Raw genomic sequence first — 16,255 nt, forward strand, 5'->3', positions numbered from 1 at the left:
TTTCACCGGTGGTGATGCAACTCTCAGTCTTCACAACATCACAGTATCTGTTTGTTCTCTGAACAATATGGACTGATAAGATTTTATAAGTATGTAAGTAAATATTTGCTTAATTAGAATAATTGACAAAGAAAGAACTTCAAAGCTCAAATCAACAGCCACATTGAGTGCCATATGTGAAGTCTAATAATCTCATTGGACAATGCCTGAAGCCCCGGCCCTTTGAGGAGACTGGTAAAATCAGCTGATCTGCAAAAGATTAACGGTTTAAAGACAAAACCGATAAAATGAAGACATTTACAAGTGGCATCATAATACCAATAGTTTGAAACACTGATAAACATGAAGAAAAGCTATGTTAATGCTTGAAGGCTAATTAGAGTCAAAGCAATTACCAAAGCAAAAATATGATTAAAAGGATGACTGAGGACTCTACCCATCTCCTTCAGCCCTTGATGAGCTAAAAATGTGCCACAGATCAAGAACACTGTGAAAACATGTTAAGAGAGAGACTGTTAGATTGATCACACTTACACCTGTAGTGTCAAAGGACAAGGTTTTGACAGCTCAAACTGTAAATAGTCAAAGTAAGGCAAATTTGATGGGATTACAATGTTTTTTATGTGCTTTATTATTTAATTTATTACTACTACCAGTACAGAAGAAGAATGATCACTTGAAAATTGGAAATGGAAATTCAGTTTTACACTAAATTATCTTTTTTATATACTGAGCCATGATATCTGTGACAGAAAATAAAACATTTGGTTAAATAGATTTTTGTACTAAATCACATTTGGATGGGAACAGCTCTGCTGCGTTTGAACAGATGCCTGTGAAATCTGCCTCATTATTTCAAGAACAACATGTTGGGAAGTGTTTACTTACGCTATCTATTTATGAAAAGTTGTTTTCAGATGCAACGGAGCATTCACAGCCCTGGATCCTGCCAATGAGGAGCTGATGTACAGTAGCAACATATCATAATCTGACAGCAGTGAATTCAGCACTTAGATTTGACTTGACAAGCCCAAGGTGTGGGTGTGCTGTGCAATTTAGAAAAACATCTGCTTCCTCTTCAAATATAATTTCTCACCCATGTTTTATGTGAAGTTATGTAAGTCAAGTTGGTCCTGCTTAACTCTAAGAAGCCCTTCTGGAAGAGGGATTAGATTTGGATTAGCTATGTCAGCACATACATGTCAGCTGCTAGTCTACTGTCTCAGATTAATGCTTGCCCTTGCTATCGGATTAGGATTAGGGTTTGGACAATGCAGAATAAAAGATTAAGGGCCAGAAAGGAAGGCAATTGTCTTATTAACCTCTGAAACAAGGTTTGCCTTGGAATGATTATCTCCTTGTTCTTTTCATTCTGATTTCTGTGCTCTGTAGATTTTATGTTAGTTTTGTCCTAGATGTCAAGCTGTCACCATGCTTGGAGATTCATACCTCCAGCATTTAAAGAGGGTTCAGCTGCGTCACAACTGTTGGGGACACTGGGAATGGTGGCATAATTTTTTGCATTTCTCTGAGTTACTGAGCGATTGTTTGAACTAGACCAACCAGACTTGTATGTATTAAAATTACACCTATCTGCTAATTACCCATACCATTTAAAGATGGTTACATATGCCATATTATTCACAATATTTACTTGAATGGAAGAAGATTTCAGATGTTGCAACTGACCTCAAGCTGACAAAACCTGACAAAAACTATTTAATACCCAGAAGATGCATTAAGAAACTAACATGACTCATTTGATACTCTCTGCAGGATTCAACAAATCAGCTTTCAGTCAGTGAGGTTGTATCATCAGCGTCTGTTTAAAAGTACTGTATGTATTGGAATCCTCGACTTATTTTGTTGGCTGGTTTGGGAGGTTTACACTGATGAAACTTTGTAGACTACACTAAACACCTGAGATGTTTTTCGTTCATTTTCGTTAGCTGTTCCATCTATCCCTAATGTGACATAAATGCTAAATTGTTGTAAACGGTGATTTGGGAGAACCTGACTAAATTCCCGAATCGCTGGTTTGACAGGACTCAGCCCACAACTGAGTGAAAAGCAGAGGGGATGAATGGCTCGTAATCATTTCTGCAGGCAAACATATTTAAATCCATCTGCATGACTGACATCTTGGCAGAATACAAAGACTTTTCACTGACATTGTAATGAGGCTACAGTTCATCCTGCTGCCTGCACCTAAACCCCACATTTCTGTACATCTGCTCTCTAAACTAAACAGTCTGCTGTTGTATGATGTTTTGTTTTCTTTCACTTTTATTCAGCAGCTCTGATTCTATTCCCCAGTGGTGGCTGCCAAGTGGATGTGTGAAGTTGCTTGATGGTCAGGGCTGCCAGGTGTCTATTTTCCTTGTCTTCCCAACCTTCAAACAACAGAAGCCTCCATTACAACAGCCTGGAGGGATGTGTGCTAACAGCAATTCCCCAGTTGGGAGCCTAGCAATTACAGCACCCCTCCTCTATCCCTGTAATTGCAAAGGGAGTTGCTTCCTGAGTGATCAGACTGCCAGCCTGCCACCAGGGAGACTGGCTTCATCACCTCTGGCAGCCCCAGGTAAATGAGGGTGTTTTGCTGGAGAGTTAAATAAAGGTTGTTCATTAATAGAGTAGGGTGATTTATATCTCGCTTGATCCGTAACCTTTGCTATGCGGTTATCTGTGCCGCATGATGGATGCGACAAGTTGCTTAAGGCAAGTGCATAGACAACCTGTGGTGTCTCGATAAAATATGACAGAGCATATTGAGGATATTTCTGGAATATAAAAAATGTGCAAATATGAACAGACTTTAATCCTGCAGCTGATGATTATATCAGGTCTTGGCTCAAAAGAAAAAAAAAAAAGTACCTCATGTTCACATCCACATGAACACATTTAAACAGTGGCTTGAAACATGACCTCACTGCATATTGTGCAGTGAGGGGTGTTAAGTGTTACCCAGGGACAAAAAAGGAATTCCAGCGTTTTTCATAATGTCATTTCTCCTCCACATGAGAAACCTGACTCTCTGTTATGTGTTTGTGGGGGTCATGGCAACAAAACCCCTCTCACTGGTGTCAGTGGGAGGCTGAGACAGCTAAAAGTAGTTAACTGCACTGTGCTAATTAGCCCGTTAGCGCAATAATGTGCAACATGGCGAATTAGACACAGCAGTACACCTTTGCCCGCAGGGATCCAGAAATCGATACAGGTGAGGTGGGGGTAGTGCATTAAAGAGTAAGACAAGTTCAGCACATACAGCAGGTAAGATGATGAATTCCATTTTTTTTTTTTTTTTCTTTAACAATACAATAAATATAGAAAGATGACAGATTGCATTATATGATTTTGGTAAAACATATTTATTTCTTACTTCATAAAAATGACATGACTGCACCTTTTTAATCCATTTCTCAAGTCAAAGCTGCGTCATTTACATATTTGTAAAGCAATGTTTACAGCAAAATAGTGCCTCTACAACAACGGGGGTCGCAGTACATCATTATGAAATAATGTCTGTTAAAATGCTGAGGAATGTGTCTTTTTAAAAAAAAAAAAAAAAAAAAAAAAAAGGTTGAATAAAACTCAACCCTATGTGAAACTTAAATACTGGCTGAAGTTGGGTTGGTTTTTATCTTCTTCAGCTGTCATGTCAGCTGATGTATCATGGGTAAGGGCATCATTAACACATCTAGTATCACCTGTGGTAAAAGCAGCTGTACAGAGTGAGCCATATGTGCTATTTCAGTACACATCAGTTAATGTGTCCGCATCAAAAGAATCATTTTGTTTTTTGGAAAGAGGAATAAATGATGAGGCATAATGAAGCCTGTGCAGCAGATTTTTGGAAAAAGGGATCAAAACATCCAAAATGTATCGTGACGGGTCTCCATTCGATCCTGATCAAAATTCTTTTGTAGAAACTGTGACTAAGTCAAAACATTGCAGTGGGAATTTTATTTTATTATATTAACGTGAAGTTGGCTCAAGGGTCAACCATAAACTTACTGCCATTAATGGATCTGTGTTTTATTGCAGTGCTTGAGAGATCACAGCAGTGCCATCACTCAGGTCTAACTGACATGATTAGAAGCTATTACTGTATTGATCCACCTGGCAAGTGGCACTGGATCAGCTGAGGCCTGTATCGACCTGACTAAGTGGGTCCATAGACCTCCGAGGGTCAGGCGAATGTTAAGGGGATATTACCAGTTGTTTGTGAAGTTGGATGTCGCTCAGTTTAAGATGAAGCAAAATTTGGAAAAGTAAAAGAAAAAGAGGTGGTTTTCCACATGAAGCCAAAATTATGATTGAAAAAAGGACACTGACCCCTGCTTGTAATACCCGTAAAAACATTGTGCTTTTATAAAAATGTTTATGTATGTAATGAGAATTAAAACTGGACAAAAAGTGTGTGGTGGATCATGAATAAACCTGGTTAGGCAGCTTAGTGAGTTAATATAACAATAAATTATCATAAAATAGACTTCTGAACTTTTTACATATCCACCATACTGTACATACACTGTATAACAATATCTCCAGAATGGGAAAATAAAAGAAAAACAGACAAGAGACCAGCATGAGTCTGTCATCATAAATTTTCATCTCAGTCCCAGCCAAAGTCATGACCAGTCATCTGGTAAAACTTGCTATTAAAGGGTTTATAGAAGTCCCTTAGCCTCTGCACCACCTCTGGGTCAATGTTAGGATGGGTTCTGCCTTTGGTTTTGCCCAGGCAGTGTGGCTTGCTGTTCCCCTCGGGTCTCTTAAGGCAGGGGAAGCCCTTCGCTGGGTTAAAGTGGAAATGTTTCTCTGTGACCACCCTCCTGAGCCTGAGAAAGTCCTGGACGCGAGCCATCTCACCTGCAGGATCGCTAATCAAACGCTCTCCACTGACAAACAGCAGCTGCTCCATGGGGAAGAACTGGAGCCAACGCTCAAGGTGCTTGGCATACATGCCGATTTGGACGGCGCTCCACGTGGTGTCGATCAGGCCCGCCGACATGTTCTTAAATGTCAGGTTCTCAAAAGAGGGGATGTCTGGCTTCTTGGAGCGGGTCTGGGTGTAGTCTGAGATGGCTCGTGTGACAGGATCCCGTACTACTACAATTAGCTTTGTGTCTTTAGACATGGTGTAGATTCGAGCAGGGACCTCCTTGGTGACATAGTAGCTGGGGGTCTTCTCCATGGTCAGCTGGCCCTCTGATGACTTGGGCATCAATTCCCTGCAAAGGACATACACACTGGTTTATATTAGCGCCACAGGCTCTGTATTGCACAAAAAAGAACTGTACCATCATATTCTGCTCTTCTTTGTAATGCCACCGGTTTCTAAAGCCAACAACTTACAAAAGCTCCCATAAAGGAAGAAGAGATTAACTCTGACACAGTCCCTCTGAGGTGGATTTAAATATACTGTCAGACAAGAGGTAGTCAATCATCACCAAGAGGACAATTGCAGAGATCATGAGCAATGTTCACAGCGTCTGTGAATGTACCTAAAGTGACAGGGACTGGTAGGTAGAGCAGAAGAGCTGTCAATCATTGTGTGATTGTATATGAAGACAATACACAGTTCCTGACATGTACTAAATACAAACTCTAAAGGAAGACATTCATTTCCTCCTGCTCCATTTAATCTACCTTAAGACCTCAATCCTCTTTCAGAAAGCTGCAATCTTCACATTGAAATATTTCACACCTTCGTTACAATATACAATAGATGGTTTAACTCTGAATAGGCAGCATTATGCTTCTTAATGTCATGCCAATACATATGACTGTGACTGCACCTTTCTCCCCCATATTTGTCAGTAATTTTTTTGTAAAACGGGAAGATTTGGAGAGTCCTTGCATTCCTTAGGAGAAAATGCAAAGCTTTGGCGTGGTCTATTCCCTTAACTGCATATTCTTCTTGACCCTGGATGGCTCTGGTTGATCATAATATAGCCTGTTAACTGCAGCCCTGACTGGATAATGGCTAAAGTGAGCCAAGGGGGATTAGGACTAAGCCAAACACGCTAGAGCATTAGAGGCTGGTTGACTGCCTTGTTGGCTGGCTGGGTGGCTGGCTTGTCTCTGGAGTGAGAGGGAGAGGGGAAGAGGTACTGTACGTGGCCACAACGATCAGAGTTGGTGATAAGTGGTTAATCTGAAGAGGAACACAGAAGAAAAGTTGCTTCTGGACACAATAACGCTAACTCAAGTACAGTTGAGCGCAAACCTAATATGTTCAATTTTGTGTTGAGACTACATCAGAGAGATGTTCATTCAACTGCATACAACACTTTATGGGGAGGAGTTTGAGGCGTTGTTGCATCAGAGTGCATTTGATAGAAAAATACTTGTCATCCAACCACCCGAACAATGTCATCTAACTTCAATAACACTACTCAACAAACTACAGATTTGTATCGACTGTTCTCTTAGTGTCATCAAAATTTAATATGTTAAACCATATAATGGCAACCTGTAATGGAGGGTTATTGTACTTGCATTTGTTCATACATGTTTAATAGTGAAATAGTTAAACTCTTCACCAGATGTGAAAACTTCCCTACTATGAAAACTACTGTATGTGTAACTGGTTGTTAAATATGTAAAAAAGACTTCAAGGATTTCTTATGCACGAGCTTAGGAGAGGAGCTCAGTGTCTTGAATGCAAAAGCAGTCAGCAGATATCGCTTATTATGCTGTATGATATCGCTTATTATGATGTATGATATCGCTTATACTGCTGTATGCAAGCCATGATGGGATGTCACATGTTCACAAGCATCCTCTCCCGACATACCTCATGCGGGTTCACGCCAGTCAAAATGTAAATCATCCGTTATTACAGTATTTTGGTAATATTCTCATGTTTTGATAGTGAGCAGTTGATCTAAATCGAACAACAGGAAAAGCAGAGGAGCCATGTCATTAAAGTGATTACCATAATTTCCAACCATCTGTTGGTGCAAGCACAAAGAGCTTCAATATTCCTCTCCAACCCCAGCAGCTTTCATCTTACAAATTTATGTGGTGGAAACGAGCAGAAAATGGTCTGCAAGATTTGGCCGTGCAGAGCGCTAGGAAAAAGCTTTAGTAATTGTGGGAAAAGTAGGCATCACACCTACCTCTTTATTGGCATACAAACACACAAGGTGTCTGCTTTCTTATGCAATTTCATCACCTAGTGTCACCTGCTTTTTCCTTCCTCTATATGGAGGCCCTGGGTCTTACACATTTATTCCACTTTTCTCTCCCTAAGAGCCTTAGCCACCATTGTATGGGGTGGAAAAACCACAAACCTAATCAAGGTAATAGGTAGGAGAGACACAAACAACTCTATCAGAAACCCCCTGCAATTATCTACTGCATCTCTTAGATACACACAAGCATAACGCTGTAGGCCTTTCTCTGAGCCTCGAGGGACACAAAAACTTACTACCAATCAAACTTTCCACTTAGTCCCCGAGCAAAACAATCTGTGTAGGAAATACATGCATTATTCATCTTAGCCGAGACAGAGCAGGGAAGAACATCTCTGAATGAGCGGCGGCAAGTGAGAGAGTTGCCTTAAGGGGGGGGCAGATGTAGCAAGCTTTCACAATTTGTTCTGCTTAATAAACAATGTTGCCTGGAACCAATAGGTTTCAGTGCATCCTCATCTATCAATCAGCCATGCAAAGGCATCATCACTCAGCTTCAAGACAACAGAAAAAAAGCTAGTCCACTCTTGTAGAACTGAGCCACAACACAACATGCTGACTTTTGCCCCCTTCATGAATTTTGCATGTTTCTGTTTGATTTAATGAAGCTCTTTAAAAAAACAAACAAAAAAAAACAAAAAAACACAGCTTCATTCGTATTTTCAAGGTTGCAAAGCAAGGAGTCAAAGCTTGGAAGAATTTCTATCAACTGATGCTGGCACTTACACATAAACAATCCTCTGCCCTCTAACCTGTCCTGTAAACTCGCAGGAGAACGGCACGGCTTGAAAGATAACAGAGGAAGGCGGTTAAGAGAATGAGATAAAGCACGAGAGGTCGGAGTGGGAGGAGTAAACGGAGGATTAGATGAAATCAGGTGTGCTGTTGGAGGATGGGGGGGCTGCAAAGGTCGACCTTTCTGACCCCGAAGCCAAAATTCGAAGTTTCAAGTTCGCTGCCCCATCAGATGTTGTGTCTGCATTTTTCTGCAGCAGTAGCACAAGATAATTCACGCCTCTACTTCAACCCGACAGACAGATATTAATCCAGGAGCAGTGTGTTGTGTAATTTTTGTTGTGTTTTGTCATCTGGGGCAGTCAGGTGTGTCCATTACTGTGAACTGGCTGCTGGGGAGACGGTGTTTGAAAGCTGGTGCATTGTTTACATTGACTACTCTCAGGAAGCAGGTTCAAAGGTAGGAATTTACAACGCTGCTGCTGTTTCGTGCGGCTGCTGGATGATGCCCTCGGTAATGAGTAAGTAAGGAACAAGTACAGTGCAGAAAACTCCAACAAGTCCTGCATTTCTTTTTTTCGTATCCTGCAGTGTTCTGCTTGACTGACTCTAATTGGCATCTATATTTCAGCTCCTCAGACCCCTGTGACAAGGGACCGCTCCAGAAAAAAACCTCAGCATTATCTAATGTCATGATGAGTTCTAATCTTACACTGCAGCTCTGAGAGGGGTTGAGCCACTGTGGGAATCATTCCTCTTCTCAAAGACAGGATGAGAGGTGGTGGTATGCAGCCACTTAGAATAATCAGACCAATTTACTGTGCAGACGAGTTCCAGACAGATATCAAAGAGGAGAGGCAACTTTAGGGAAGGTGTTCTCTCTGGCCATTGCGGCTCATCTTATCGTGCGTGTGAAAGTTGTCGTCATCTTTCTAACACTCAGGACGTTGAACAGCACTCGGTGTCTGCACAACAATGAGTATGGCTTTTTGCCATCCTCCGTTATTACTGTCAGTTTGCAGAACTCAAGGCCACCTGGCTGTCTGATGGAGACAGGCCGATTTTGAAGAGAGGGGGAGGAACAGTGAGTATGTGAGCCATTCTGGCTTTCCTCACACAACTGTCAGCCTTGCATTAACACATAACAACTCTGTCAGTCGGTTGTTTATAGAACTAGAGAGCACTTTTTATCAGGGCAGTGGTATTGGAAAAATGTAAACCAGTCACACTGAACATTGATCACACTCCAGGTAAGAGTGATTATGAACAGTCATCAGGATCAGCAATATCGTTAAATGTGTGTATGGCTAAATGGCTTTCAGCTGCTGTGTTAATAAATAACTATAGTTTGAGAAACTTTGGAAAAATTAAGAGAAATGGAACAAATATGTGAATTTCACTGTTTTGTTTTTTTGCTCTGATTGTCTTTTGGATGACAGTTCAGGGGGATAATTAATAGATGTGACGGTAGGTAGGAAATGTAGGTTACTTACAGAGCCAGAGGTTGAAACCCTAGCCAACAGTGAAGCGCTTACACCATTTAACTTAAAGGGGAACTCGGCTGATTTTTTCAGATATTTTTTCTGATTATTTACAGATATTGGTATTTTACTCCAGAGCTAGTTGCACAAGATCTGATGAATTGCCTCAAGTGATGTCGCTTGAGTCAGTGTTGGATGAGGCTGAAGACTTTGGTGGTTTTATGGGACTGCAATGCTGAACTAGTGGAGTACTGTGTTAACAAGCAGCATCATTAACCTGAACTCAGAAAATGACAGATCCCACAAGAACATCACAAAGCACAAAGGAAATGATCAATAGGTGTGACAAAGTGACTTGAGAAAAAAGCTGAGAGAAACCACCAAGCAGCAAAGCACCTACAATACTATACACCAGTGATGATGACGACTTGGTCAAACAAGGATGAAGACACTAACTGGCATAATCAAGTGAGCTTCAGAACAGTTTCTTGAAAAAGTAGGTGGAGGAATCCTGAATAAACAAAAGAACAGAAACAGCCCGCAGAAAGAAACTGAAAGAAACAGCTTATAGCCAAGAGAAACAAGAATGCAGATGATGTGTTCATGTAACCACACATGGTTTTATTTAACAAAACATAACATGTAAGAATAAATACTGTAATAACATGTTGCTAGCATTCAATTTTTGGTATATTCTGACACAAATACAAGCAACAATGTCAGGCTAATATATTAGCACAGTGACAAAATACTTGTGCTGTATTGACACATAGACTAAATGCAATATTGTGTTTGTCCGCCAAAGTGCTTTCTCTGACGTAAAAACCAGCTTATACTGTTCAGCTCTTGGGTGTATTTGAAATGTTTTCACGTAAATGAATATGGAGATAATTTACATTGTCAAAATACGCAATTATGATGTCATGTCAAAAGGATAAGGAAGTTCTTTGCAGTTAATGTATGTCTCCAGCTCATGTAGTGGTAGTGGTACAATTAGGTAATTCCCCACAGACGAATGCTGGTCTGAGAGGATCAGCACAAGCAAACAAGACTTCAAAGAAGCAAAACAAAGATGGCTGAGGCAGATTGGCGCTTTCTAGAGTTGCTCTGACTTGCTGTCAGGGAGTCTCTGCAGCTGAGGGAAAGACAGGCAGGAAACAACACATTTCTCTCTGAAGATACCATGAGAGAGAGATGAGGAAGTCAACAACTCGAGGGGATAAAATGGAGTGAACTTGCTTTGTTTCAGTGTTTTCAAAGTGCTGTAATAAGTGCTGCGGTTTGACAAATTGCCTCAAGCAAACTCCCCGGGGGTGCTGCAGCAAATTAAATCTTCAATCTCCAGATTGGGGAGGGGAGTTGCACATTAACAGTATTGACAATCTAGTGGACTTATTAGAGAAATGCTAGCGTCATTTTTAGCCTATCAGAAGAAAAAAACAAATACAGATTTGCTTTGTGCAGGACATGTCGTTTTTAAGGAGCGAAGTTTTATGGTTTGTGGAAAACTTTTAGTAATGTTTGAAGTAACAGCTAGCATGTGTTACGTCTTTCTTTGCAGCATCTCATTATCAATGCACTTTCCTTGTCTTTTCCTGTCAATGTGCTGACACATTAGTTTAAGATGGGAGATACCTATATTGAAAGCTCTCTTACTTACACCAATCCCCCTGTGTCCTTGCAATGAGCTAAAAGTGTTGAGTAAGCAAGAAGCCACCAGTGGACTCAAATGAACCTACTCTTGGGAAATGCAACTTTTCCACACACAGAAGTCAACTTTTCAGGCTAGAAAGCTTAAGTGTTGTGTTTGAGTCTTTTCTTGGGCAAGTTCCAATGAATGCTCTTTCTGATGAACTCCTGCTGGGCTTCGTCAAAGGGCACTTTCACCCTTCTGAGCACATTTGCATACAAAGTGAAGGCAGAGAAAACATGTTTCACACTAATTGTCTGCTCTTTTATTGTCGGGGTTAATGCAGACCTCAGGGGTTCTCCAGCATCCCCTTTCATTGAGCTCCATAATACTGTTGCGCTTTCTAAAGGCTCACTTTAAATTTACTGCCCTCTATCTGCCACTGCCCTGCATCTAAGCTTCCCTGGGGCTCTGAGGAGGATTATGCCGTCTTCTCTGACACCCTCAGTTAGTTAGTAAGAAGGCCGCTCATTGTTCTATATGTGGATCCTCAAGAGGAAAAACACCATTTCAACAATTAAGTCGCATCTACCCTGCAGAACTCAGAGGATCTTGATTTGAGCATGCGTTCAGTAAATGAGCAGTTAACCTGCCACAAAACAACATATAGCAGGAAGTTAGATTATGCTGGTATTAAATAAAAGGAGGGGCCAAGGAGGAAGCTGTTCCCACGGCTTTTGGTAGTTGCCTCCTGTGCTCTGTGTGAGTAAGTGTACACAATTGTCTGCCTGCGTCTCTTATTCTGCCTATGAGTGAAAACGTGCTGCATTGTGGTTGGTGTCCTGCTGTGCGGGGGGCCTCTCTTCTATGTGGGGCTCCAGCTAAGACGGACACAGCAGACCTCCAGCAGGATGGACACACCAATCAAGGATGGACACACCAATCACAGCAGATAAATGGTGTGGGCACAACTCAATGCCACCACAGGAACTGATAAGCCCACCCAGGGGACTGCTCCTCTCTCCAAGCTACTGCTCACCATTAGTCTGGGGCAATGAAGTGAAACATATGGGCAAACAAATGACAGACATCTTCACCAGTAAGACCTTCGCCTTCGTCTCTAAGACTTATTTCTGATCAAATAGCACAGGGGGCTGCATGATGAAATCTTTCGACAGGCCTTAAACTGGTGTGCCAAACAGCAAAGACATCATATAAAAACACTCATTTATGAAGCCGATAATTCAGGAAAGGATTGTGTGGAAATACTCATTCATGTAACAACCATGTGCTCCACCACCGCTAAGCTACCCTGGGCTTTTTTTCTCAGCTTCTCTAAATGATCATTAAGGGTCGACTCGATGTCGTGGCGCTCTGCTGTATGGGGTCAATCTGTGGCTCAGCGCTCTCACTGTGACAACTCAAGCCAAGTTGTTTTAATTAGCCAGATCACCTTTCTGGGAGAAAAAGCCTTCATTATACATGTCTCAAGATGAAACGGTTTCCCACATCCCCTGGCTGTGTGCTTGCTATGCAGCTGCCACTGTGAACGAGAAGCTGGCATGTCTCAATTATATACAACTGCTTCTTTGACTACTTGCATAATAATTTGCTTTATGCATCTTTAATGAGAGCTTCTCCTTTAGACATTACTCATTCTTCACATGCGTTGCCTACTCGTGCATCACTTGTGGATTGTGAAAAAAGTGAAGACTTAACTCAATATACAGCGCGCGTGCGTGCTGACACAAATCGATTACAGGAATCGTCACCATAAAAAAAAAAAAAAAAAAAAAATCTTCAAGCCTGGGGGCGATTTCAATTTGTTCTTGTTGCTCAGTCTGTAGAGATGGACAAAAGGCAGCTCTTCACAGACTGATCATCCAAAAATGCCCCAAACCTGTCCGGAAATTCTTAAAGGAGTTTAAGCGAGAAGTCCTTTGAACAATGCTTCGCTTCCCCTATTGTAGCTTTACGGAGCCAGCTTTGAAACAGTGTGTAGATCCTTTGACATTTCCTGTTAATCCCTCGGCTCAGTCAAATGGACACTTGAAACAGCAGTATCTCTTATTAACAATGTGGCTGCTCGGATGTAAAGCATTCAATGCCAAACCCTTTCCGGGAACATTTTGGGATACGTAAAAGATCAATCGTTTCTGTGAATGTAGAGTGTTACTGGTTTATTTCCAATAAAAGGAGCAAGTTGTGCAACTGTGCAGCTGAGTCAATAGTAAAGAGTTTGCATATTGAGGTGTGAGTTAGGCTATGGTGCAAGGACAACAGTTGCAGAGACAGAATATACAATAAAACCTACATTGTGCAGTGCTGAAGGTGCAAACAGCTTCATATCCCTGATGTCTGCTTTTGACATCGATATCTTTTGGATTGAGGATCAAAACAAATTACTGCCACTGAATCAATACTGAGCAACTCATAATCTTGAATCGTGTCCCTGCTCTGTTCAAGAATGACGGCATGATGTAACTTGCTGACTCCTAACCATAAACTAAAGGCAGTTTATTTGAACTGCATTCAGAATTCAGGTCAAATCTAAATGGAAGTTCTGCCTTATCTTTTACCACCTGATGCCACCCTCCCGTCCTTGTTAGGGAGCCACAGTAAGTCTAGATCCAAGGACAGACGTATAAGAATTCCAGGAACACTGGGTGAAGGTTATGCAAACAAGCAGAAAATCGATTGTGCTTTGTAAATGAACATGACTGAGAAGAGTTGCCTAAAATGTCAAACTGAAAGTTTTAGTTTCAGTAGAAAAGTGTGTTCTGCTGTATTTGAGTGCTACTGACATTGCACCTGCAGTTGTTAAAACTTTGAGGTTCATCATCTGGATGCTGAAGTGGCTGGGTCCTGCATCAGCAGTTTGTAGGCTGTTTTACATAACACTGTCACCTGAGGTCACACTTATCACCTCATCAGAAGTGTTTTACTGTGTGGCTGAGATTCTGTTTCATTTCTATAAATAATATACAGTACCTACAGTGAGTTTACTGTGAATTTAGATTTAATGTGAAAAATGAAGGTAATAAACAACTTACTGTGAACATCTTTAGTATCCAGTTTACTAAAGACAGTAACATAGAGGAACAAAAGTGACCCTCAGTTTGCCCTCCATTTATAAATAGTCACAGATTAACATAAATGCACTGATGATCAAATCTTAATGTACTGTTCATTCAGAATAGAGTGTCCTCTTAAAACTGAGAAAATATACCAGCAGGATTGTGTGACTTGATTTTGTTAGTAAAAAAAATCTTTTAAATTGTTTTGTTATTTTTAGTGCTGCAGAAAATGTGCAGCTAAACGACTTGTGTAGCTATGCAAATATATAAGATTGCATGAGGATAGATCGACTTTTAGGGGGGCAACGTCTGTTCAAAATGTATTTATATTATTTGCTTTGACGATTACAGCCACAGCCAGTGATTTAGATTCCTTTTTTATTTTGCCCATTATAGATACTCCAGCACTGTCTTGTGGTTTAATTATATGATACAAAATATAAAAGTTGCTTGATCTGACTGGGTGTGGATGTAAATGAAAATTTCTTCCAAAGAGCCTTCATAACTACGATGATTGTGCAGAGCACTATAGGCGCGTGAATGCCGTACATAAAAAGCCCATGGTTAAATGAAAAATGTGAGAATAAAGCATGGTTGTCAGTATACATTTCATTTTCTCTCTCTCTTTCTGGTTTAACTTAACAGATCACTAATACCAGTGTGATGTACCTGTACCACTCCAGTCCCTTGTCGTAGTTGCGGTCGAAGAAGTGTGGCTCGGCTCCCACCGCCCTGATGTCTGGATGCAGGCGCAGAAACTCCAGCAGCGCCCGGGTCCCTCCTTTCTTCACCCCGATGATTATCGCCTGGGGCAACTTTTTACTTTCCGACTCATTGAGGAAACCTGACATGGCATTATCATCCAGCGCCTTCGCCTCGCCTCTAATTTCATCCCACTCTTCTCCTCTGCTGTCCACATCGTTTTCGTTATTCAGTAAGTCCCTGGACGCCCCTAGAGAGGACTCCTGATGATTGTCAACTTCTGCGTCGTTCTCGTGCCTGTTCACCGAGCCGTACGCCAGGTTCGGCATGGTTGAGCAGTAGCCAACACAACAATAAATCATGTACACCCAAAGGGACAGCATTATGAAGAACACGAAGAGTTTGTTTTTCACGTGGGATGATGGCACAACATGTAGACTGTGTAAAATCGGACTATATTCCATAGGACCGCCGTGAAAAAGTTATATTCCAGTTAACAGGCATTTTGGCGAAGGCGCCTCACTCCTCTGCCATGGCTCAGACACAAACATAAATTATACCCAGTATGCCAACTGATGTTGGATTGTAGGGCGCGCGTCCACCTCCTGTTTCACCCCCAGTTCTGCCCGAGGAATAGGATGAATAGTTTTATTCTCAACAAAAACAAAAATCAGAAGAAAATAATGTGATAAATTAAAAAGATTCTCAAAACATTAAATGAAAATATCGCCAGGTGAGCGACACGCGCGTCAGGGACTGAGTTGGTCTCCCATCACTTGCTCTCAGTGTGTGAGCGCTCACACAGCAGCACCAAGTTATCTACACCAGGCAGCAGCGTCAAGAGAGACAGAACACGCGGAACTTGCTTCCGGTAAGAACTTTCAAAGTAAACCGGTTGTCAAGCAAGTGGTAAAGTAATCAGGCGTTTAAAAGATATATCTATGTTTCAGGTTTCGTAATGGAATATATCGGTTATCAAGTTTTACAAACATGTTTATTTGATAGTGTTTTGATGTCCATATGTGCCAAATTACGACCATGATGTCACTCTGTACATCAGATGTTGGGCTACATCGCAGCCTAGCTGAAATCTTATGGCAATGACAGCTATCATATGCAAAGTTTCTCAATAAAGTAAATTGAGCATAACCGCTCATGACTAATTTGTAGTTATAATATACTGTATGCTCCATCAGGGAGACTGCATACACATGTTGTAGATTTTTTTCTGTCATGATTCCATATAAAACCTTCGACAAGATTTCTTTCTATTTTTTGCATTTAATTAAAAAATGTACCCTGCGCAAAATAGCCTATTTCCTCTCTTCTTTCTTTACTTTGAAATATGTAAATGTTTCCGGTCTCTTTCTGTCTCTCCTTTTAGACATTGACGCAGCTCTCCTCGTCTCAGCCTGGAGGACGGAT

The 16,255-nt window shown here is 41.1% G+C and overlaps 1 protein-coding gene across 1 annotated transcript; it reads right to left on the reverse strand.

Moving 5' to 3' along the window:
* Positions 1 to 3,373: 3,373 nt before the first annotated feature.
* On the reverse strand, positions 3,374 to 15,599 carry LOC111227066 (heparan sulfate glucosamine 3-O-sulfotransferase 3B1-like). Its single transcript, XM_022752446.1, has 2 exons — positions 14,798 to 15,599; positions 3,374 to 5,237 (listed from the first exon to the last, which is right to left on the reverse strand). The coding sequence occupies exons 1-2, from the start codon at positions 15,292 to 15,294 to the stop codon at positions 4,619 to 4,621; spliced, it is 1,116 nt and encodes a 371-aa protein (XP_022608167.1). The 5' UTR covers positions 15,295 to 15,599; the 3' UTR covers positions 3,374 to 4,618.
* Between the last annotated feature and the right edge of the window lie 656 nt (positions 15,600 to 16,255).

Source organism: Seriola dumerili, unplaced genomic scaffold (genome assembly GCF_002260705.1).
Source record: "Seriola dumerili isolate Sdu_G_001 unplaced genomic scaffold, Sdu_1.0 BDQW01000169.1, whole genome shotgun sequence".
Taxonomy (NCBI): domain Eukaryota; kingdom Metazoa; phylum Chordata; class Actinopteri; order Carangiformes; family Carangidae; genus Seriola; species Seriola dumerili.

Excerpts from the sequence above, each read along its gene's own strand:
- LOC111227066 (XM_022752446.1), bottom strand. The coding sequence starts at position 15,294 with ATGGAATATAGTCCGATTTTACACAGTCTACATGTTGTGCCATCATCC. Across the intron at positions 5,238-14,797 it reads AAGGGACTGGAGTGGTACAG|GGAATTGATGCCCAAGTCAT; the intron begins GTACATCACACT and ends TGTCCTTTGCAG.